This window comes from Rhinichthys klamathensis, unplaced genomic scaffold, assembly GCF_029890125.1.
Source record: "Rhinichthys klamathensis goyatoka isolate OS25496 unplaced genomic scaffold, OSU_Roscu_1.1 h1tg000978l_1, whole genome shotgun sequence".
Lineage (NCBI taxonomy): Eukaryota > Metazoa > Chordata > Actinopteri > Cypriniformes > Leuciscidae > Rhinichthys > Rhinichthys klamathensis.
In genome coordinates, this window is record NW_026607289.1 from 20,469 (window position 1) to 46,614 (window position 26,146).

Below are 26,146 nucleotides of genomic sequence, written 5' to 3' on the forward strand. Positions count from 1 at the left end.
ACTCCTAGTGGTAAGATAAAATTCTTTGTGAATACGGCCCCTGATCATTTTGAAAATGTTATCATCATTGTATTGTACGCTTTCAATTTTCACGGTCAACCCTGAAAAATGATTAATGGAAACTGACATGCTTGAAAAGCTGAAACGGCCACACATATTTTAGCCTGTGAGCTTGTGTGTGTGTAATTTAAAATGGTACAATACCAATATTTTGGGAATTAATGTGAAGCATAATAAGGCAGTTTTTATATCATCTTTTTAATGACGTAATTATGTTTCTACTCCAATTTGTCATGGAAATATAGACATTTAAATGATAGCTGTAATAAAAACTTATTCAGGTTTCAATGTTTTCATGACAGATGTATTCAAACATACATTAAATCATGACAACAGTAAGTAAAACTATACTGAATATGTAATATTGTGCTTATATACATATATTAAAAGTTTGTTATTAGCTAACTAACTAGATATGAACTTGGCTTTCATGAGGTAAATATCATTTTATGTGACAAGCTGTTTTTCCATGGTTGAAACACTGACTGAGTACCGGTAATTACATGAGACATGACACATTTCAGTAAGTAATAAGTTCAGTAAGTAGTAATGAAATAATCAGTTCACATGTCAAATTTTTGGTGCAGCACTAAAATCTAAACGAAATCAAAGTCTACTAAAGTGAATCCCATGATACATTGGATTCCCATAGCAAAAAAAACCCAGAAAGTTATAAAAATGATCTTTCAACTTTCCTGCTGGATCTGTCTGCTGCTTTTGACACAGTTAACCACCAGATCCTTCTGTCAATCCTAAAGACGAAGGGCATCTCGGGAACCGCAATCCAATGATTCAAGTCTTACCTCTCAGGTAGATCCTTTAGGGTGTCATGGAGGGTTGAGGTGTCTAAGACATCTAGCTACTGGGGTGCCTCAGGGTTCAGTGCTTGGACCACTTCTCTTCTCCATCTATATGACATCACTAGGATCTGTGATTCTGAAACATGGCTTTTCCTATCAGTGCTACGCTGATGACACACAACTCTACCTCTCATTCCAACCTGATGATCCGACTGTAGCTGCTCGCATCTCAGCCTGCCTGACAGACATTTCTGGCTGGATGAAGGACCACCACCTTCAATTAAACCTTGTGAGGACAGAGCTGCTTGTGGTCCCGGCCAACCCAACAATACACCACAACTTCTCCATTCAGCTAGGCTCATCATCCATAACTCCATCAAGGTCAGCCAGGAACCTTGGAGTTGTGATTAATGATTAATTGAACTTTACAGACCACATTGCCCGGTCCTGCAGATTTGCCTTGTACAACATTAGGAGGATCAGGCCCTTCCTATCGGAGCGTGCTACACAATTTTTTGTCCAAGCACTTGTTCTATCCAGACTGGACTATTGTAATGCTCTCCTGGCAGGTCTTCCAGCTTGCACTATCAAACCTCTGCAACTGATCCAGAATGCTGCTGCAAGAGTGATCTTTAATGAGCCGAAGAGAGCACACGTCACTCCTCTCCTCACAAAACTGCACTGGTTGCCAGTTGCTGCTCGCATCAAATTCAATTCACTGACTTTTGCCTACAGAACAAACACTGGCTCTGCTCCCTTTTACCTAAACTCATTACTTCAGACTTACGTGCAATCCAGAAACTTGCGCTCTGCAATTGAACGCCGTCTTGTGGTGCCATCTCAAAGAGGCACAAAATCTCTTTCTCAGACCTTTTTCTGGTCTGTTTTAATGCTGGTGGAATGATCTGCCTAACTCAACCAGAGCTGCTGAGTCCGTAGCCATTTTCAAGAAACGGCTGAAGACGCATCTTTTTCGGCAGCACCTGATCCATTAATACTAACACTTTATCATTTATTCTATATCTATCATCTTAAAAAAAAAAAAAAAAAAAAAGTACATGTACTGCGTTAGATAGCACTTGCATATTGTTGTCCTATTGTTAGTTTGACTGCTTCTATTGTTCTCATTTGTAAGTCGCTTTGGATAAAAGCGTCTGCTAAATGAATAAATGTAAATGTAAACTGCACTAGCAATGTCAAAATAGCTCCTTGTTGTGTGCATTTAAAAAAAAATAGGGCAAATTTTATAGTCATGGTACCCCGATCACAATGTGATGTTACCATAGCAACAAGCCCAGAAATAAAACAACAGCCTTAACTTAAAGTCAAGGCTTGAGTTATTAATTTTACTGTAATGAGTGAATAGTGAGTAAACCACTGCTGCCAGAGAGACTATTCAAACAATAGCACTGGATAATGGTACCTACAGCACAGTGTAGCCATTGCAATAGTACTTAGTACTTACACCAGTACAGGGCGCACAGCATTGTTCATGTTGCCGTAAGCAGCTCGACCCAGCAACTCTCGAAAGCAACTCTCTGCCAATGAAGCCGGATTTTCCTCTCCAGCCCTGAAAAAGAGACGCATACATATAAGAGCACATGTACTAAACTCGGTCATTTACAGCCCGTGGTTTTACGCTCTGCATTCTGATGTCAAATACACAAGTGTATTAAATGATGCATTAAAGACCTGTGAGGAAAAAATCCCAGCCACCTCTCTCTCTCTCACACACACACACACAATTCTTTGTCCCTTCAGCTCACCGACAGCCCATGGAAAGCAATTAACAGAATCTGACGACCTTGAAAAGCTGAAATAACCACACAACTCTGCAGGCACACACACATCAGCTGTGTCTATGTGTTTTCTGAGCCAATAATAGTCACAAACTGTATTCAACCTAATCAGAGTGCCGTATATTAAAACACTGCTCCAACAGCAAACAGTGGCTATGCTTTGTAAAGAAATACTAGTATACTGTTTACCTCACAGTATATTATACTGTATATTTCCTGCTATTTTTGTCAATAGTTTGTATAATAGTATGAAATAATGTTTTAAACTGTGTTGTGCTGCAAAATAAAATTATCATATTATTTTCCTGAGATACTTTTACTTTATTTTGCAGTGAAATATTACATTAGCAAAAGGTATTATTATAATTATTATTATTTTATAGTCATATGTCACAAAATTTTAGGCCAAATTGTGCAGCCCTACAAACTAATGTAGTACGTCTGGTTATACTATGCACACAGAAATTATGCATACTACTGCAAAAGTAGAATGAATAGTATAGCAGATTATGACATTTCTGAACATACTCTTTACAATTGTATGAATCTAGAAAGTAATTGCAGTAAATAATGAATTGAATTAAACATTTCTAAGGCGGTTTTAATTTATTCTGAGAGATAAGCTTTCAGATGAGAAGAGAGTCCTCTGTGACATCAGCAGGTCAGGTGTCATTCCAGCCAAGCTTACACACGTCAATCAAACACAGCCCTGTTTCGTGTTTGCAACCTTAATCACCGATCGATACACTAGATCGGATTTCAGCTCCTGATTATAGGGTAGAGGGGGACAATTGATGTTTCCATTCGCATAAACACAAACAGGCAATTAAACTTAAATATTCTGTGCACAAAGGAGCCATTATCTGAGACAAACTCACGTTTTATTCTCACACACAAACACACACACACACACACTTAAAGGAATCAGATATCCTTGATTGCCCTCTACATGTGGACCTCCAAAGATCTCTTATCAAGAAAATCTCTCTATCTCCCTGCCTCTCTGTGTTTGGTGGTGTTATTCAGTGTGTGGTACAGAACAAAAAAGTTGAATTGAAAAATTGAAAAGCAATTTGAGTATGAAAAATATTGATTATTAAAAATTAAATGATTTCCCCTGCTCGAGTGTGTGTGTGTGTGTGTGTGTGTTGTTCAGGTATACCAGAAATCTTTGACCTTGTGGGGACATTTTTTGGTCCTCAGGAAAACGGCTTTTAAATCACATTAAATTATGTTTTTTGAAAATGTAAAAATGCAGAAAGTTTTCTGTGAGGTTTGTGTTTAGGAGTAGTGATAGGAGATAGAATATACAGTTTGTGGAGTATAAAATCATTATGTCTATGGAAAGTCGCCATAAAACATGGAAACCAAACTTGTGTGTGTGTGTGTACCTACCTCTCTGAGTCGTCATTATCTTGCATGTTGAACAGCATAGAGGGGATGAGTTTATCCATGTGTTGAGGTTCCCAGATAATTGCCTGGAGTTCATCATTCACAGTTTTTCTGACGACACCCTGAAGACCCTTAATGCCTGCTACACGGATCCTACAGGAACACGTTAAACACAGTAAATAACGCACTCATTAGATCACATCAACTTTGGAATCGGACTGCATTAGTTAACACAATATCAAAAAGCAATTTGCATCTGAAAACAAATTATGCAAGACCTTTTCTCAATACTATGTTCATAAGTCACCTATGGGCTATTTTGGGCTTGTGGTTGAAAATTGTTACATATCTATTGTTTTTCTTTTATAAAATATTATAATAATATTAAAAATAGTATGTGCATATATATATATACACTCACCGGCCACTTTATTAGGTACCCCATGCTAGTAACGGGTTGGACCCCCTTTTGCCTTCAGAACTGCCTCAATTCTTCGTGGCATAGATTCAACAAGGTGCTGGAAGCATTCCTCAGGGAGTTTGGTCCATATTGACATGATGGCATCACACAGTTGCCGCAGATTTGTCGGCTGCACATCCATGATGCGAATCTCCCGTTCCACCACATCCCAAAGATGCTCTATTGGGTTGAGATCTGGTGACTGTGGAGGCCATTTTAGTACAGTGAACTCATTGTCATGTTCAAGAAAACCAATTTGAAATGATTCGAGCTTTGTGCCATGGTGCATTATCCTGCTGGAAGTAGCCATCAGAGGATGGGTACATGGTGGCCATAAAGGGATGGACATGGTCAGAAACAATGCTCAGGTAGGCCGTGGCATTTAAACGATGCCCAATTGGCACTAAGGGGCCTAAAGTGTGCCAAGAAAACATCCCCCACACCATTACACCACCACCACCAGCCTGCTCAGTGGTAACAAGGCATGATGGATCCATGTTCTCATTCTGTTTACGCCAAATTCTGACTCTACCATCTGAATGTCTCAACAGAAATCGAGACTCATCAGACCAGGCAACATTTTTCCAGTCTTCAACTGTCCAATTTTGGTGAGCTCTTGCAAATTGTAGCCTCTTTTTCCTATTTGTAGTGGAGATGAGTGGTACCCGGTGGGGTCTTCTGCTGTTGTAGCCCATCTGCCTCAAAGTTCGACGTACTGTGCGTTCAGAGATGCTCTTCTGCCCACCTTGGTTGTAACGGGTGGTTATTTGAGTCACTGTTGCCCTTCTATCAGCTCGAACCAGTCTGGCCATTCTCCTCTGACCTCTGGCATCAACAAGGCATTTCCGCCCACAGAACTGCTGCTCACTGGATGTTTTTTCTTTTTCGGACCATTCTCTGTAAACCCTAGAGATGGTTGTGCGTGAAAATCCCAGTAGATTAGCAGTTTCTGAAATACTCAGACCAGCCCTTCTGGCACCAACAATCATGCCACGTTCAAAGTCACTCAAATCACCTTTCTTCCCCATACTGATGCTCGGTTTGAACTGCAGGAGATTGTCTTGACCATGTCTACATGCCTAAATGCACTGAGTTGCCGCCATGTGATTGGCTGCTTAGAAATTAAGTGTTAACGAGCAGTTGGACAGGTGTACCTAATAAAGTGGCCGGTGAGTGTATATATATATATATATATATATATATATATATATATATATATACAGGGTTTAAAATGGACTTTTCCAGTCAAACCGGCCAATTTGGTTACAAACATTTTAAGTAACTGGCCATTCAGAACTTCTACTAGCCAAAAACATAAAAAGAAAAAGAAAAGAAATTAACCAGATTAACTACGTCACAGCTTATATATATATTGTAAAATTTGGATTTCATACATTCATTTATTCAAACAAAATCCTGTCATCCAGCCGTCTCCTCCCTTCCTCTTTCATCCTCATCACCAAAAATGTGTTTTAGGTAGACAGATCAATACAGTACAAAGAACTTTTCAATTTTCGCTACTTCTTCAATGCAAATGAACAAACGCGCCATTATTTGTTGCGTAGTGATGGGCATGTTCAAGTAAGCCAGATATGTGCAGATTCTACGCAATACACTGTATTTATATCATGATGACTCACGAGTTGAGTATTTGCGCTAAATCTGCGCAGATTTGGCTTACACAAACTTCCCCAGCAAAGTGAGTAATAAAGTAACATGCCAAATTGGCAAGTGATTTGACAGCGTTACCCACCACAGTTGATTTTTACCCGGGTTGGCGGGTGTTCATTTCAAACCCTGTGTATACACATACACATACACACTGTTCAAAAGTTTGTGGTTGGTAAGATTGCTAGATGTTTATTTTTGGCAAAGCTAAATTTTCAATCTTTAGAAATCATTCTTCTTAATATGCTGATTTGCTGCTCAAGAAACAATTCTTATTATTTTCAATGTTGAAAACAGTTGTGCTGCATAATATTTTGTGTTACATTTTTTAAAGGATTCTTTGACGACAGTTCAGCATATTATGTATATTATATTTTATTATAATTTATTATTAAATTACACTAAAAGTCAAATTATAGTTTTTTCTTTTCTTTTCTTTAAATTCTTTTCATTTATTGACAGCCCAACATAAAACAACCATAGACAGACACTAATGCACACACCTGCTGCGAGTTTCGGGGTCCTCATATGTGGAATGACACATGGCACTGAACTGTGAGACGAAAAAGTCATATCTGCGATGGTAAGAGGGTGTATCCTCCTCGATGTTCGCGAACTTCACAAACTACAAGGAATCAGACACACGCTCAGAATTTGTCCGAAAAACACACAACCACGCCCAGTCTTTTGCAAATTTGCAGTCTCACACAATGACAGAATCAAAAACACCCCCAAACAAAGGTGTGATGGCGATATTCCCTTTCCATGATGTGCGGAGGAAGTTACTGCTATCAGCCAGACAAGTGTGACATCTCGTTAGATGAACTAACGTGTGTTCATGTGCATATGTGTGAATCATTGTCTGTTTGAAATAAATCGGGGGTCCATATTTAACATTTGTAGTGCTGATTTCACAGACAGGGCTTAGATTAAGCCATGATTAGACATTAGTTCAATTAGGACATTTATAAACGTGCCTTAGAAAAAACATCACTGGTGTGCATCTTGAGATAATACAATGGCACTGACATTTTAAGATATGTCATTGCAAGTTGCTTTCAGTTAAAACAGCTCAAACATGCATTTTGGTCTGGGACCAGCTTAAGCCTTGTCTGTTAAACCGAGCAATAGCATTTTATTTCACAGAAATTCGCCAAAGCAGCAATAAATGAACATTTGCCACCCATTCCTTGACTCTCAGTATTTAACATACATTAAACAACCTCTGTATTGACTGGCTTCTGTTTTCAAAATTTCCTATATAAATGATGTGAGTCATCATATGTTGATGCACAGAATTCTTTCTGAATGACCTGCTTTTGCGAGGACATTAAATAATATCTCATGTTACTGAGAAATGTAGTTTCAGGCTTCAATAGATGATGCAATGTTCAAAACACACAAACAATTCAATGCAGTAGAATCTTTGCAATGAAATGCTTCAGATCCTCTGTGAGCAGATATGAGAAACCCAGATGAGGAATAATACAGCAGAAAATTGAGTGAGCAGAGAGAGCGAGAGGGAGAGCAAGAGACTGAAAGAGTGAGAAAAAAGAAAAAAGCACCATAACAAATGGCAAAATAACAGTCAAAGCCATTTCTCATCTTCCACCTGAATCTCTCACGTCTCCTGCTGAGATCACTCAGGCTCCTTCAGTCACACACACAAACTTACCGAGTTGGTGCCCAGCACTTGTAAATCTGGTTCTCTGGATTCCAGCAGTTTGGCTACCATGTGTAAGAAGCTCTCCACAAATGGCTTGATACTCTGGGAATGACAGGCCATCAACAACTGATCCAAAGCCTCCATCGCTATCACCACGTACCTGTGCGTACACACACACACAGAGAGAGAGAGAGAGAGAGAGAGAGAGAGAGAGAGAGAGAGAGAGAGAGAGAGAGAGAGAGAGAGAGAGAGAGAGAGAGAGAGAGAGAGAGAGAGAGAGAGAGAGAGAGAGAGAGAGAGAGAGAGAGAGAAGAAACAGGGTCCAAAATGAACACTTGCCAAGCTCCAAATATAAGTCAAAATTAAAGTGTAAGAACAAAAATAGTATAAATAATTCAATTGTAAGAAATAAAATAAACAATACAATTTTAAGAATGATAGTCTGAACATCTTTGATGTGATATTCAAAGCATATACACTCTTAAAAATAAAGGTTTCAAAAAGGGGTTTTTGCAGTGCGTCCAAAGAAAAAACATTTTTTGGGCTCCCCAAAGAACCTTTCAATGAACAGTTCTTAAAAGAATTATTTTAATATGATTTTAGTTAGGTAGGGTTGGGTACCAAACTCGGTTATTTTGAGGGCACTGACCGAATTACGTTGGTACTACCAAGCACAGATTCACATTAAATCAATCGGTGCCAAATTTCGGTACCCGAGAACGCATCTGGGCGTGAGAGTAAGGTACGTTATATATATTACTCCACAAAAGCGGTGTGGGAAATAACTGTGTGTGTATTTGTGTGCGTCTTACCCATAGCGATGTCGTACCACATCTCTGCTAAGACGTTCAGCCAGGTATGCTCCAATGCGGTCCAGCTTCTCTGGTGCCGACACCGCATAAAACGTCAACTTCTCCATGTCAGATTTCACCAGTCCATCCTGGGGAACAAAACAAAGAACAATGAACATTTGTTAAAAAAAAACAAAAAAAACAACATCTAAACCTTGACTGGAATTTTACGAATAAAATCAAAGCCAAACTGTTTGCACTCTTCAAAAACATTGCTAATTGTTGACACACTAAAATATATATATTGAAACGTGTATATATATATATATATAAATGAAATGACCAGGTAACCACGTTAGTTAATCTGTGATGCTGTTTACGAATGCAAGTTTAAACTATGGTTTTGGGAAACATCGAATCGTTGAACTACTGTGTTGGTAACAATGGAACTTGCGACCATAGTTAGCTAAGTATTTTAGGAAACGCACCCCTGGTCTATAATGGTGCCTAGCGATGTCTACGTAAACTGACTGTGCAGAATATTTGAAGTGAATATTTTTTGGAAAAAGTGTTTACAGTCTAATAAAAGGCGTCAGAAGTAGAAACTCACTTCTACCCAAAATCCATTTGGAGAAATAAACTCCTGAAGCTCTCAAAGTGCTAATTAACTTAACACGATTTTAACATATGGTACATAACATAACTGTGGGGAATCTGTGTGTGTGTCAGTGGAAACAGTCACACCCTCTCATGAGAAAATTACTCACACTTCAGAGAAAACAATTGTGTGGGTGTGTGTGTGTGTCTCACTCTAATCAACAGAGCTGAATGTAAATGATGAATATGGAGTAACAGCAAGGTTAAAAAGCTTCCCAGTGTGTATGTTGTTGTATATCAAACTGTTGAGAAGGTCAAAGGTCAAAATTAAAGCATTAATACATATTCATAATGACAGTGCCATAACATTTCTCTCCAACAATATGAATAACAAGCAACAGCTGCCAGTCAACTGCGCTTTAAATTTAGATTGATAGTCCAAGCAGCTTCTTTCTTATTATGCCGTGGCATTTACTTTACCGAGTCTCTGAGGACGGGAAGAGCCAATGAGAATATATTTTGATCACAGCACTTGAACTTGAATGCATCTGAAGCGCAGTGCATCAACTCTGATATAACTATGGTATTTAAAGATTTTATTTAAAGTCTCTGTCAAAAACCTGAGTTTATTATGTAAATGAGCAAGACCTCCTGTGGTGAAAATCAAGTTTTTAAATGTTGTATATATGTCTATGTGGTGTTTTTAATATGCTTTAAAAGAGATAGTTCACCCAAAAATTTAAATTATCATATGATTTACTCACCCTCAAGCCATCCTAGGTGTATATGACTTTCTTCTTTCAGACGAACACAATCGGAGATACATTTTAAAATATAAAAATACTTCCAAGCTTTATAAAGGTAGTGAATGGGGGCAGAGATTTTGAAACCCAAAAAATGCATCCATCCATTATAAAAAGTAATCCATACCACTCCATGGGGTTAATAAAGGCCTACTGAAGCGAAGCGATGGGTTTTTGTAAGAAAAAAAAATCCATATTTAAAACTAAACTAAAATAGCTTCCGACACATGCCCGTACGCATCGATTTACGGCGAAAGAGTCACCTCTGACCTGACGCATGATGTATTGATGAATGAGGAAGTGCAGAGAATAGAGCTAAACAAAAAACCGGTCACAAAGTCTAAAACGAGAAATTTTAAAGAGACATGTTGGAGGATATGGATATTTTTCTTACACAAATGCATCGCTTCGCTTCAGAAGCCCTTTATTAACCCCCTGGAGTTGTATGGGTTACTTTTATGATGGATGGATGCATTTTTCAGGGCTTCAAAATCTCGCCCCCCATTCACTACCATTATAAAAGAGGATATTTTTTAAATATATCTCCGATTGTGTTCGTCTGAAAGAAGAAAGTCAAATACACCTAGGATGGCTTGAGGGTGAGTAAATCATGGGATAATTTTCATTTTTGGGTGAACTGTACCTTAAGACAACCCATTCATAAGTTCATAAGTCAACAGCATTTCTGAGTATTTTCTGAGAAACCAACTGTTTCCTACAGTCACAAACATGTAGCCAATCCCGTCAACTTGCGTGGCAAGCTTTTCTCTAATGACTTTCTACGTTTTTCAAAGCGTTTCTAAGGATGCTGATTTTTAGAAGGCAGCTGTCTGACATCGAGATGGCAAACGGGAACATGGTTTGTGTTTAACATCAGCAACACATTATTAGCTGTTTGATAATGTAGTCAAGCCAAAGGCTAATCATGTCAATTACCGTTATGTGTCCGATACTGTAGAGAGCGATACATAAAACGCATTGCCATTTTGAGACATGGACTTGTAGACGAGCCTGTATAATTCACTCTTCCACTTTTTCTGATTCAGTTTCTGGTTCAAACATATATGGTTGAATGAAACCAATATTTCCACTTGCCACTGCGTAGCGTTTACTACATTGAGTGGAGGCGGAGCTAATTTGCATATTCATGAAACCACGTATACTAAATGATGCAAGGGTGTAGAGTTAAATTTAAGCTATTTTAAGGCATGAGGAAATTATTTTCACAGAAAAAAAAAAAAAAAAAACGTTTAAATAGGTCCATTTTCATTACCAAAGATGGGTTTTAAGGGATAAAATTATTGACTGCAGAGGGACTTTAATCTCAGCTATTCAACTACAGATGATAGAGTGAAACACTGATCAGGCTAATATTTTGTCCATTTTGAGATTAACAGCTAAAATTGCTTAGCCAATTAACCATTCTATCAGTTACAAAATCAGTTAAAAATTCTAATATTATTTAAATTTTAATTTTAAAATATTTGTGTGAATTTAGACACTCATTTTATATTTTTATTTTCAAAAACTATAATTAAAAAACTTATTAAATAATTGTAATTTATTTCAATTTTGTGTGTGTCTCATTTTCCTCATTACACACATAAACATAAACACACATATACATATATATATATATATATATATATATATACACATATATAATGCTGTCTACATACACATATGTATATTACAAGCAATATGTTATAATTTTTATATTATAAATCTTACACAAATTGTGTTTAAGAAAATGTAACAAATTCAAGACGTTTCAGAATCAGGATGTCTGACAAACTAAAAATAGCCTATGTGTACAGTAATGCACTTAAAATGGAGGCCTAGCAGACAAGCTGGCAACCTGGTAGCCTATATTCAATTTATTCCAATATCCCAGAATTCAATTTCCATCTATTCCAGTGATATGTTACCTTGGGGTCCTCTGGAAAAATATTGTCCACTAGTCGCTTGTAGCGTGGTCGCAAAGGACCGCAACATCCACACACACCTGTAAAAAAAAGAAAAGAAAAAAAGTAAGTGTTACGCATATAATAGAAACACAATATTGACTTTTTAAAATCAACTTTGTATGTTTTCTGTTCAAACTGCAGAAGCACAAATGATTCTAGTGAGTTTGTGCATTGAATGAAATAGATCCAGGGTGGCGTTCTTGCATCCATCTGCACTGTATTCTAAATGTTTTTCTATTTTAATATGTGCTAGACTGATGTCTATGTTGTGTTGCATGATTGCATCTGGCAAGTTTTTCATGCCATAGCACCACGTTTTAAGATGGTTTGTTAAGTTCAAAGAAGTTCAGCATTACAATCGTGCCTTATAACACTATCTCTTGGTTCCATTCCGCTGCGCTGTGTCTGGCAGTTTCTGAATGGCCCTAATGAGCTAGGACAGATATGCAACATAAGCAGTCCTACACCATACATTCAAACTTCACCCGCTCGAGCCAATAAGAATCTACATACACATGATATTAAAATGAGCTGTCAGGATGAAATGTGTATGTGCACTGGTGAAAGGAACAATGCAAACTGCAGTGTGTGTGTGTGATGCCACACAGTTTGAAGGGATAATGAATTATTAAAAAAAGTCAAAGAAGAAATCCGAGAGCAGCAAAGCAACTAGTACACACACACACTTCTCATATTCAACACACACAAGCTGCTCTGACAGTCCTTCACCAGCTAGAGCTGAAATTGCTCATTCATCCAGTTCAACATGGATAATAAATCTGAATTGCATGTGCATGCATGTGTATATACCAACAGAACATGTTTGTGTGCGCAAGTGTGTGTGTGTGTGCAGGGATTGTAAAGTGAGATGTGGAAAAGGAGCCGCCATTATCAGCTCAAACACCTGATCCAACTTCTGAAAGACGGAAAAAGCGAGAGATGCTGCGAGGGGGGGGAAAGGGAAAGCGAAAGAGAGCGGGCTTGCGAGCTCTACTGCAAAGTGACAAATGCATCAACATTCTTATTACCAAAGCGTGTGCAACACCCTTGTATTAATCATCAGGATCTCACACAAACAAACACACACATAGATACCAAGTCTGCTGAGGATAGATCTCCTCTCCCAGGTGTGTCTAAATCGGAAGGTTCCGTCAGCTTCCGAGCGCGGCACCTGTCTGTACCTCCTCATCATGACCTCTGTCCTTTGATGACTCCTTTAGCCCCCCAAAACCTCAAACCTGGTCAAAACAGTGACCTCTCTGCCTCCTGCCACAACCCTGGTCTGAGACTCACACACACCTGAACGGAATACCTGCACGAGGACTCGCCCTCCACTGGGACTGACAGCAGAGCTGACCAATTACAGATTAAAGGAAGTTACGTCTACTGTGGTCTGTCTGTGAGGTGACAGACAGCAATAAGACCGTTTACTGTGCACTTTAACAAACAGGAAGCTTAATGAATAATCTAAAAAATAATAAGATGTCATGCAAGAAAACAAAAAAAGAATTTTCAGCAGTGAATAATGAAAGGTGAGACTGGAGTTGATTGGAAAAAGTGGGGTGCATCTATGGGTACGTGTCATTTAGCTCCCTAGTTCCATAGTCAGGGCACTGATCAGGGAGTCGGCCATTTTAAGGGCTGTCTCAATCGCAAAATCTTACCAGTACACTGAAACGTTCGCTCCCTAAAAAGTCCCACAATGCACTGTGAAAACCAGGGAGCATCGGTGCTCACTATGTTCCCTTAACGGAAGTTCTGAAGTATGAAACATAAATCACTTGAGCCAACTCACTACATATAATGACTCGCAATGTTTTTTATATAAATACAAACCATTATTTAATTATACTTCAGCATAAACATACAACGCTAGACAGGAAATGAACAATCTAACTAACATTTATCATTTATTTACGGCTGAAATGTTGCATGTACATGTAACAAGCAGAGTATTTATCACTTTAAATAGCATTAAAAAAAGAATGTCAGAAAGATATCAGTTCTGCTGTTGTTCATAAATACCAGTAGTGATGTTGTACAACAAAGATGTTGTTATGTCACAGGAAATAGAGTGTCCCAATGTGTGTGGTAAGCCAGGGTTCTTACAGTGCCTGAATTCGTATACATGATATACTGATACATGACCTATAGGAAGCTAGGGAGCTGATTGTGACGCACCCTATAACTTTTGGCCCTCTAGCGATTAAAAAACAAAACTGCATGCATTTTGCGGAAGAACATTGTTTAGGTTGTGCTTTGGCAAAGATATAAACAGTTTAGATGGAAAAGATCTCAAGCTGACTAGCTGAAGACTTACTGTAGCTACACCTATCAAAGGGTTAGTTCACTCAAAAATGAAAACTCTGCAGTAAAAAACGGAAGAGCTGTACTTTGTGAATAGCCCAACAAAGTGAATAGCGTAAGAGAGTGGCAGGGAAGAGAGGAGAGTTAGTTGAATAAAGTCAGGTTTTTTTGTGTGTTTTTTTGCGCACAAAAAGTATTCTCGTCGCTTGGTAAACTTAAGGTTGAGCCACTGTAGTCACTCTGACTATTTTAACGCAGGGATCCTATCTTTACTATTTTTTCTGGGCCGGCAGATGCAATTACCTTGCAGCCTATGGAGGAGTGAGCCAGCTCTCAGATTTCATCAGAAATATCTTAATTTGTGTTCCAAAGATGAACGAAAGTCTTACAGGGTTGGAACAACATGAAGGTGAGTAATTACTGACAGAATTTCCATTTTTGGGTGAACTAACCCTTTAATAGACACGGTACTTCCTTGAAAATAAATTGCAGCACAGTGCTACATATCCGAAAAGCCAAGCCAATGTTGATTCTCGTTTTATTACGAGCTGTGACAACTAACCTATGCCACTCACACACCACACACGAAGTAGCCAGAGCAACTTTTCTTTATTTACGGATATGATGAGACACACATTGGCGGGTGACATATGTATGCAATTTCCTGTGAAAACTATCCCGTCAGGTCTAAAATTTAAACCCTTGTAATAGGCTTACCATAGTGAATCAGGGTAAGACAAAAACACGTTTTGGAAGAAGAATTTCTCATTATTTAATGGGGTACATTACTGTTAAAAATGATATTTCCCTGCCCATATGAACTTTTTTAAATTATCAGACCAAAGGAAGTAAAGAAAGTTATCATATTTTGAGGAAAAATTCTAAAAACATTTTTGTTCAGAATAACATACACTAAAATGTGCACAATATGATTCGCTTAAGGATTTTTCTGCTGACCCAGTTGATATTTTCAATGATCACAATACACCACACTACAAATCTTGATTAAAATTAGATTTTTTTACATTCAATTTAATATTTATTTATTTAATATTTATATTCTAATATTTAGACTATTTAACGTTAAGATTGCTTTAATAAAAAATAGTATAACAAATAATTAAATTTCATTAAACATTCATATTAGACTATTAGGTTTTTAATTAGCAATTATAACGGAATTATGATATATATATATATACACTATAAATGCGCTATTTAAATTATGACTATAATGTCCCTCTATGACAGCTATAAATTAATAAACACAACTCTGGAAAATTAAGTAATACCATTAACAACATTACTTGATTTGTTTATAATACTCAACCCCTTTCCAAATGAAATATCAAAAGTCAATCACAATTTCTAGATTATGAGCCATGTTCAATACATCATAGAGTAAACAGTATTTAAGTAGGAAAGGCATAAATGGCACATGAACATGATCAGCAGAACATAAGGTCCTAATAAGGCAAACCAAATGAAGTTAGCAAGCCCAGGCTAAAACTATCAAATACAAAGTAAGAGACAATATAAATAAATAATACTAATGCCAAGTTCATTCTGAAAACAAAATAATTGAGTTTGTTTTCTCCATCTACATTAGCACAAAAAAAGGTCCATTTCATAGCAGCCACTGCCACCAGGGGGCGCTCACCCTGTGCGGGCCACCCCAGAGCTGGGTGCAAATCCTGCTTCCAACCGGTGCCTGTTGAATCCCCATTACTGCCAACACAAGATCGTCTGGGGAAATGAAGAGATTGATTCAGCGCCTGCAGAGAAAATCCTCTTAACCTTATGAGGACCTGAAATAGCTTAAGAGTTTGAAGAGCGAGAGCAGAGCCCGAGAGAAAGCTGCCATAACAGAATTACCATCTATCCTAAAAGAGAGATCATGATGTATAATAATGAAGGCAGAACTTTAAGACCTTTGTGTGCACATGACCTAAAATAAGCAGAAATAAGTAAGCAGTTCTAAATATTTGCTTGAGTAAAGCTCACTTCTATCTTTGGAAGTCAATTTTCGAACAAGGAACCTTCATAAAAAACATCACAGATTAGGCAGATGTGTTTGGTTTCAGACACAGCCAATGTAAAACCTCGTCTGTCTAAGATTACAATTGTCGTCCTGTTCTTTTGAAACACAGTGAATGTTCTAACTGTTCCACTTGAGATTTTAATGACCACAGATGCGTGTGTGTTTGCTATATACCCGGCTTTCTGTTCTAATTTCAAGCTGAAGACTATGATGTAAAAACCCATAATCCTTTGCCATCCGACAGAATACAGGTAGTGTCTATACAAATACACTCTCCCAAACTCGCCGATACACACACTGTACTAAATTTACCCCGGCATGGGTCGATGGAGTGGAGGGTAGATAACAAAATATGCATGAGTTAGTCAATACGGAGAGAAAAAGGAAGAGAGTAGGGAGCTAGAGAAACGGAAAACCATCTTATCTCTTGCTACAATCCGACCGGTTTCACATTTGAGAGAAATTCAACCATTTACATTTACATTGTACATGCGTAGTCTGCACATTTGCAGGGCACTAATTAGATCATAAGCCCAGTTACTATTTCTCATAACACAATGCAACTGTCTCTAAACTTATAGCTTTTAAAAATATGACTGACATCTGGGAACACTGCAGGCAGCGACAATTTAGTTTACTACAAACAAAATCACGCGTGCCATACTGTGTATTGTTTATGCAAACAACATGAAGGGTGACATTTACTTAGGCAGTATGAAAATATGCTGTTTTTCAACAAATTATCCTTTTTTTTCTTTTCCCCATGTTTTTCATGGTTCTAATTAGTGTTCGACCAATCTTGTTCGTCCAATGTTTTCGAACAAACAAGAACTATGGTACATTTTTATAAGGGCAAGTACAAAGTAGAATCAAGAGCTTTAAATTCTGGACCTTCATATAGACCAAGCTATGTGTAAAATGTGTTCTGTTCTAATGATGAAGGATATTAGGAAAAACCTGGCTTTCTGATATCCAAAAAGATTAGATAAATCATTAATTTTATTATCATAAAAACCTGATGAAATGAAAACAATATCTGTTAAGAGTAGGAAATAAGCATTTTCAATAGAAGGAGATGTGAATATACACAAGTCAAATTTGACTTTCCATGGCAGTTTGAAATAGAAAATTCTGTCAAACTGATAGAATAAACAGGTATGATCATCTGGAGCCTTAGAATAGCTATATGTTAATTATTAATTAGCTGCAGTAATCAACTTCGCATGTGCGAGTTATAAGTAAGCTACCACAAAATTAATTAGTTAAATAAATAAATAAATCTTAAGACTATGCTAAATTAAATGCTACACACTTTAAACCCCACATTTTCAAACCAAATATACACCCTTGCCTTTTATGTTCCATAGAAGAAAGAAAGTCATGAGTAGTAGAGTAGTAGTAGTAGTAGTAGAAGAGGATGAGTATTTGGAAGCATTTTTGGAAAAGAACTATCCCTGTAATTGAAAATAGATGGGATAAAACATCTGATTTTTGATCATGTTATTGTTAATAATACCATAAACACTGAAAAAAAAAATTCTGTTTCGGCTGAAACAGTGACGTTTAAAGGTGGGGTAGGCAATTTCAGAGAGGCTAGCAATAGCAAGTTAGCTTTGAAAGCATTAGATCCCACCCTCTCTTCAGAGCGTCTCCAAAGCCACGCCTCCTCCAAAACACATAAACGCACACAACAGATTCTGCAAAGTGTCACGAGAGATGTCTCAAAGCATAGGCCTATAACATTACAATAATAATGAACACCTGACTGCTGCGGATTAATTTCGGCGCTGATGGTGTTGACATAGAAACACATAAATCCGAGTCTGAGGTTATGACTTCTGGTTATGACATGGCTTGAAAACAGCATAAGCTTGTTGTTTTGGTTCAGAAGGAACTGTAAAAGGTGGCTGCTGTTTGTTTGTGGCGCTGGGTGACTCCCTGTCTACAACTCTGGATAGCCTAACAGAACACGCTGATGATGCGTGATGTCTGCGCGAGCAGGGTGCGGGCAGGTATGGAAATACATATGTTGACAGGCAGGTAGGACAGTGTGTCATTGCATTCGGACCGAATGCAATGGTTTGACGAATATGTTTTGGTCCTGAGACTTTCACAGAAGATATGTTAGGGGTGGAACGGTACATGTATTCGTATTGAACCGAAACGGTACGGGCGTCACGGTTCGGTGCACGAATTTACACGGAGAATACACGGTATAAAAATAAAAAAAACTTGCGTGCAAATTAATTAATGTAATGCGGAACTACTGTTAGATACGCGGGTTCTTTAGGGACACATAATCTGTACCATCGGCTTAGCTCTGAACGCGCGTTCACTTCAAATGTTGGCTTTATACGCGCGTCCTATTCGCTTTAGACTAGCGTCGAACTAGACGCGAATTTGACGCTCTATTCGCGTTTGGTGTGACCGTGACCGCATAATGAACAGGCTGCGATGTCAAGATTGCAATGCTGGAGTGTGTGTGTGTGTGTGTGTGCGCGAGAGAGAGAGAGAGAGAGAGAGAGAGAGAGAGAGAGAGAGAGAGAGAGGCGCGGGCGCGATATAGGCGCGAGATCGAACAGTGGAAACATAAAAAACATACTCTGTCATTTTGTTCATACAGATCATTAAACCTGCAAAGTGTTTACTTATATTTGTGTACACTCGCAATAAAACACAACATTGTGCTTTTGTCACACTGTAAACTCTTGTCAAACTGTAACCTGCAACTGTCACCCAACCAAAATCACACACACACACACTGTTTTAAAAGCAAAACATATTTATCCAACTCCATTTCAAAAGGTCCCATCTTTTGGACATTCATCATATTGCATTGGTTTTCATTTATTGTCCTCGGAGCACTAATCTTACACATTCTACATTGATTAAAAAAGAAAATCAAATGTGTTTTAATGGTAGTATTATTTTATACATAAATCAATTATTTATAATTCAGATGAGAATAATGTTACATTGTTAATTAATAATGTTAATTAAAATTAAGGAAAACAAATATATTGATCTGAAATATAGCAAATTAATTTTAAATTAATTCAGGTACAATTACCAAACATATCGCAAGGTCTTTTTGTTTTTTTATTAATTTAATTAATAAACTAATTATATAAAACTATTGTCAGTGCACTACAAATAAACTGGTTCTATGCCTTTATTAATAAAACTTATTTAAAAAATACGATGCCTTCTGCATTTTTGTTTTGCTTTTTCCCTCCATTGTACCGAAATCATACCGAACCGTGATGTCTGAACCGAGGTATGAACCGAACCGTGACTTCTGTGTACCGTTCCATCCCTAATATATGTACATGTTTTAATATTTAGACTTTCTATTACTGATTGGTATCAGGATGTGAAGAGAGTTTCAACCAATATAACAAAAAGTGTTTATAAAATAAAATTGCCTACCCTGCCTTTAATTAGCGCTCCTTCAATGACACATTTTTGCAAAAGGTAAAACTCTAGTTGCCAAATAACATCACTACAAAATTGTCACTGCTACAATCATACACATTCAGATGGACATTTTTTGTACATAGGGGAACTACCACCTCTGTTAATAGGCCAAGAAGGCTGTTATCAGCCAATGACTTCAAAATGGCCAAATATCGGCCTTGTCGATTGTTACTTCTACTCAAGGTTTTCCCGCCATTTAAGACATTCTCAACAAACTGTTTAGCTGTATATTTCAATATTTATATCATACATGCTTTCAAATGATCTGAAAGGAAGCAATCAAGGGCACACAGACAAAAAAACAAGCACACAAACACGCCGATCAGACCTACCAGCATCAGCGTTCTCTGAGTCCATGTCTGTGTCTCTGTCTGCTCACTGGAACTGGGAGACAATCGCTCTCTTTCTGTCTTACTATCTTTCTCTCTCTAGGTGCTGTACAGTGCAGGAAGTCTAACCATCTTCTATAACACACACACACACACACACGCACACACACGAGCATCTGCATGAGGACAGAGGGGTAAGCTGTATTTAATTCTGATGATGCTGATGTTTTGGCACACTGAATATTTCACTGCGGTGTCGACACAAGCATCTGTCCGAATAATGCCACCATGCACGCGCACACTCTTGACCAACACAAAACACACACGCCGCCCCTTTCCCTTGATGTTTTCCCTCACACAGAATCTACACTAGCACGTCGTCCACCGCGCATATGAATGAGACACTGCTGAAAGGAGAGCGAGAAACACCAATACAAAACACATGACAGATCAAACACACACAAACACACACAGATCAAACTCTCTCACGCACTCAAAACGGCCAACGGAAGATCAAACTTTGCTTTGCGAATGGGCACATTATCATCTCAAAGCCATGAGAGAGGGAGAAAGATCCTTGAGAGAGAGAGAGAGAGAGAGAGAGAGACAGAGAGGGATCCTTCAGAGAGAGAGAGAGAGAGAGAGACCCTTGAGAAAGAGAGAGGCTGGTCATTGTCCCATGCACACAGACTTAAACTGTCAATCTAAATGGCAAAAACACCTGAGCAAGTCTGTACGATTTGATCAATATTACAAAAAAATTTGACATCACAATTTTAACTGCAATATGAGAAACATTTAACATCTCATATTGCTGCTTAGATATCTTATCTGAAAGAACAAAAAGGCATAAAATCACACTGAAACAGCAGTTCTCATGTTCAGCAGGGTGTGCAAACTGCAAACTAGCAAACAATGACTCCAAAGTCCGGTTTTGCCAACGCTTTGCTGCCAACAGAAACTGTTAAGGGTGTGCAAACTCAAGTTGAAATAATAATAATAATAATAATAATAATAATTCTCCTTTATTTTAGCGATGAACAGTGTGGTTGACAAAAGTTTGTAATTAATGCGCTCCAGATTCCAAAAACTGTTTCTAGTTTGTTGTCCTATTGCTTGTAATTCGTTTTTTTGTTCTTATTTTAACACTGACTGTTTACTTGTCTTCAGTAAGCTTGAGTTTTGTGTTGTGAGAAGTATTTGTTTTTTAAAATAAATATTAAAATTGGTCACAAGAATTATGAAATTTCAATGTTTGGTCATATCATCCACCCCTAGCCTGTGTGAATGCAGCCTTATAGAACATTTACAGAATCTCTTTTCTCTCCATTTTCCTCTCTCATCCCATGTCAAGGATAAAGGGCTCGTCTTACAGGGTCCTGACTGCCCAGAAATAGACTGTGTGTGTGTCAGAGAAGAGAGGTTATCATACTCCCTCTGAGGGGTGTGGGAGTTGTTTGTACTTCAGTGGAGAGGTCATCCTACTCTCAGACTGTGTGTGTGTGTGTGTGTGTGTGTGTGTTGTACTTCTCTGTGCAGAGCGTCAGCAGCAATAACCCTTAGGGGTGTCTGGTCTACTGCGTCAAACTACACATTACGCAATCTGATGAAACAATGCAACACTAAACTATATCACAAATGGCAAACTAAATGGTACGTAAAACTATATTTTACGCTAAATTAAATGTCGCAGACTACAATGTCATAAACACCAGGAAAAAATATGGCTAATTAGACAATGTCTAAAAACAGCCAAAATGAAGCAACAACACCATTTCCAAATAAACAATACCAAAGGAATCTTGCAAGCTATAACAACAAAACAAAATTACAAATGTTGGTAACACTGTACTAAGGCCTTATTTGTTAACATTAGTTAATGTATTAAATAACATGAACTAAAAAAGAACAAACTATTTTTGCATTAATTGTTAATGTTAATAAAAATGTTCATGTTAGTTCACAGTGTATTAACTAATTAACTAATAAACATTAACTAATTAACTAATAAACATTTTAAAAATGTATCATTAAAGACTTAAAATGTTGTAGAAATATTGTTCATTTCATAGTTAACTAATCTAGGTAACTAATGTTAACAAATAAAACCTTATCGTAACATGTTACCCAAATGTTAAAACCAACAACAGCAACCCCAATCAAACAACCCTCATGCAAATCGAAGCCAAAAATAGTCTTGCAAGCTAATAAACACCAAAACGTCCACCAATGGCAATCTAAATGGCACACAAAACTATACACTATGCTAAACTAAACATCACAGACACCAAACAAAAAAGCAGTCAATAAAGTAAACACCAAAACATTAAAACATGACAGTATGCCTGGCAACTTACTGTTGCAATGGCAGTATTGACTCAAATAAACATCCGTTCGATTTAGCTTATACTGGTTACAAAACGTCAGATATATTTACACAGCTAACAGTGGGAAGGACTACTTTATGTTATTTATTTACACATACGGAGTGGCTGTGACATTAAACATTGATACAGAAAGTAGCAACTTGCCAAATTATTATAGAATTTAACTTGCGTGGTCACATCACAATATTAGCTATTCAAACTGTACACATAACGTTATCATCATTTGTGCATTTGACACCGCAAAAACAAATATCGTAAACAACAAAAATCTCGTAAATGGCAACAACAACATTTGCCCAAACAAAACACAAAAACAGTTGGAAACGGCAAACTAAACAACATCAAAGTCTCACAAACACCAGGAAAAAAAAACATACAGTATGGCAAATTAAACAATGATAAAAAAAACATGCTAAACTAAACTACCCATAATATACAACCATAAACTAAACAATACCAAAGCAATCTTGCAAGCTAATTTACAACAACATCAGCAGCACAATGGGTTGCAAAGTTTACAGAAACTTTCCAGGATTTTTGAAATATTTTGGAAGGTTTCCGGAAATGTTAATTCCCTTTGCAGCCCTAGCCACAACACTGAAGTTAAGTCGGTTGCAACTTCCTGTTTCAAGGGGACTTGAACATTAAAAAAAAATTTTATGGAATATTGTAGTGTTTATGTTAAACACTGTTTCACTAGTGTTTAATATAAATTATTTATCCATGCACATTGCACATCATTAGGCTACTGTTTAAACACTGTTTCACTAGTGTTTATTATAAATTATTAATTCATGCACATCATTACTTTTTAAAAGCACGTGTCCTCTTTAATCATAACTTAACTAAAAATAACTTCCTGTCACTCTTATATCTCTTCTCTTTTCTGATGACATGTTTACTGGTGTGAGTGTGGGACGGCCTGTCACTCACATGACATCACAGCAATAGCAAACCATAACCATCCAACCAATTCCCAATGGACAAAATCAAGTCCCAGCCAACATTCTTTTCTCATTCGAGAAGCCGTTTCACTCAAAATATGTCACAATAGGGTAAGAAAGGAATATTACAACTTCTGTTTCCCGCCAACTTTTATAAAAACTATAATAGGGTCTCAATGATACAAAAAATAACACTGAAGAATGAAGCACAACAATGTCTCTTGGCTGCAGGAGACTCTCATTAGATTTTCAGAAACACTACAATCATAGACGTCCAAATATATTATGTAAGATGTCCGTCTTGGACTCTGCTGAGTAGGAATTTTGTGCTGACACTAAATCACATGCCAGTGCCACCTGCTGTCAAGGTATAAGGCATCAATGCCAACACCTCAACAGAGACTGATGTGAGTCACTGTCCTGCACGGGATCATGGGTAAAATAAACTGCAATGCCAATGACCGTGGGAAATGGGAACTCTGGGAAAACCATGGTAGTAAATGATTAACATATTCATGTACCTTGGTAAGAGAACCAAAACTATGGTTATACAATAGGATTTTTTTTTTTTTTGTGTGATTTTCTGTTAATACAGAAGTAGCAGGGATGAGCTGAGATCCGCAAAACCCCAGTAATGACACCGACTTATTCTCACATACACACTGCAGCAGAACATTTGCAGCATAAACCGTCTTAAGTGAATGACAGAGGGTCGAGGCTGTGACCGGCGAGGGTTCGGCTTCTTACCGGCAGGCATTCCTCCAGTCGGTTCCGTCCAACCCGCGTCCGAGGCACTGCGTCTGGTTCGGATCAGATCAGCTTGGAAGGGGGGTTGGCTTCGACATATGGATAGGAGCACGGCTGGATCACACACATACAAACACACACAAGCACAGATATACGGATTAAACGAATCCGATCAGAACCCCTCAACGATATCTACCTTAAACTGACGGCTACGAGCACACATTATCAAACATGGCGGAACTGTGTCAGTGTTGTTAAGAATTAAAGAAGTAAAGAAAGGGAGTTGTGTGTGAATACCTGTAGATGCAGATTAAGCGCAACACATCCGCGTTTCCTGCTTCACATTCCGCGTGACGTCGGGACACGCCAACACGGAAGTGACAGTCGAGAGCGGAGAGGAGAGGAGAGCGCGCGCAGCGCACGCGTCGAGGTTGAAAAAAAAGAAGGAAAAACCCACGCTGCAGGGATTCACAAAGTGGAACAGGTGGGTAAAATAGAAAACGTGTTCATTTTATTTAATTTCATTATAAAAAGTCTCTGGACAGTGAATTTTATCTGCTCCCTCATCCAGCTTCTAAAATTAATAAACAGGACAATCTCAGTTGCCTTTTATTTAGGTTAATGAACTGCCCAAATGTGTGTGTGTGTGTGTGTGTGTGTGTGCGTGTCATTAAAATATCTATTACATCTCAGAGTTTTGCATGGCATGTGAGCAGAATATCACTTTCAATTTCTTAAAGGAATCGCTCAACCAAAAATGAAATTGCTAATATCATTTACTCATTAATGAATAATGACTTTGTTTGTTGTTCTTTGGCACTTTACCAGAGAATTTTTGAAGGCTATTACTTGTTAGTTTTTTTTCTTCCCCCATGCAAATGGGACCTTTTAAACTGCAAAAAGGACACAAAAGCACCATAAGCATCATCAATGTGGTTTATACCGGGGGTATTCAATTTTTTTAGATGCCACTGAGCCCCAAATATGATCACACTTGTGCTTCCATCCTATGTAAAATGTATATATATATATATATATATATATATTATTCATGTAAAAAGATGGATTTATAATTAATATTATAAATATGTGTTAAATATTCTTTGGAAATGTTACATTAATTTTTATGTTACATTATTATGTTTTTTTCTTCTCGCTATAGTACTGTACTGTTGAATGTATTATATATTTCTTTATTTTAATCAAGTCATTTATTTATTCATTTAAATTATTTAAAAATTATCTATTTACTTAATTCTTAATTTTTAAATGTATTTTTTAGGGCTGTCAAACGATTAATCACGATTAATCGCATCCAAAATAAAAGTTTGTGGTTACATAATATATGTGTGTGTACTGTGTATAATTATTTTGTATATAAATGCACACATGTATATATTTAAGAAAAATATGTTATTTATATATAAAATGTTTATATTTATATAAAATATACATTATATAGGCTACATTCGGTCTATATACAGTATGCAAATATTTCTTAAATACACATGCATGTGTGGGTATTTATGTATTAAAAATAATTATACACAGTACACACACATATAGTATGTAAACACAAACTTTTATTTTGGATGCGATTAATCGTTTGACAGCCCTAGTATTTTTCATTTTTTTCTAAATTTTCCCCCTGTTCTGCTATACATTGTGACCTCGTTTTGCTAATATTCAAATTCCTCTGAAGATAAGAAACAGATCGAAATTGAAATCATTATTCACAAAAAATCTTTACTATACGTACTTGAGCTTCCTTGGTCTGTTTATGTGAGTTCATGACAGAAGATTCGTTAACCAATCATTCTTTTGAGTCAGATCTTTTCAATGCTTTTCAATCAGGTTCATAAAACTGACTGATCAGGTCCTCAAGTTCAACTTACTTAAAGGTGACCTATA

The 26,146-nt window shown here is 37.4% G+C and overlaps 1 protein-coding gene across 2 annotated transcripts in view; it reads right to left on the reverse strand.

Moving 5' to 3' along the window:
* The window catches only part of efr3a (EFR3 homolog A (S. cerevisiae)), a 44,781-nt gene extending 20,108 nt beyond the window's left edge, over positions 1 to 24,673 (reverse strand). The window contains exons 1-8 of one of the 2 annotated variants that reach the window (XM_056244478.1): positions 24,533 to 24,673; positions 24,236 to 24,349; positions 11,965 to 12,041; positions 8,658 to 8,785; positions 7,855 to 8,005; positions 6,683 to 6,804; positions 4,055 to 4,204; positions 2,326 to 2,430 (exon numbers count right to left, since the gene is read on the reverse strand). In XM_056244478.1, the coding sequence (XP_056100453.1) occupies positions 2,326 to 2,430; positions 4,055 to 4,204; positions 6,683 to 6,804; positions 7,855 to 8,005; positions 8,658 to 8,785; positions 11,965 to 12,041; positions 24,236 to 24,245 (743 nt within the window). In that variant the 5' untranslated portion in view covers positions 24,246 to 24,349; positions 24,533 to 24,673. Of the gene's footprint in view, positions 1 to 2,325; positions 2,431 to 4,054; positions 4,205 to 6,682; positions 6,805 to 7,854; positions 8,006 to 8,657; positions 8,786 to 11,964; positions 12,042 to 20,160; positions 20,249 to 24,235; positions 24,350 to 24,532 lie in introns of those variants that run through there. The other variant, XM_056244477.1, reaches the window with a different exon arrangement.
* Positions 24,674 to 26,146: the final 1,473 nt, after the last annotated feature.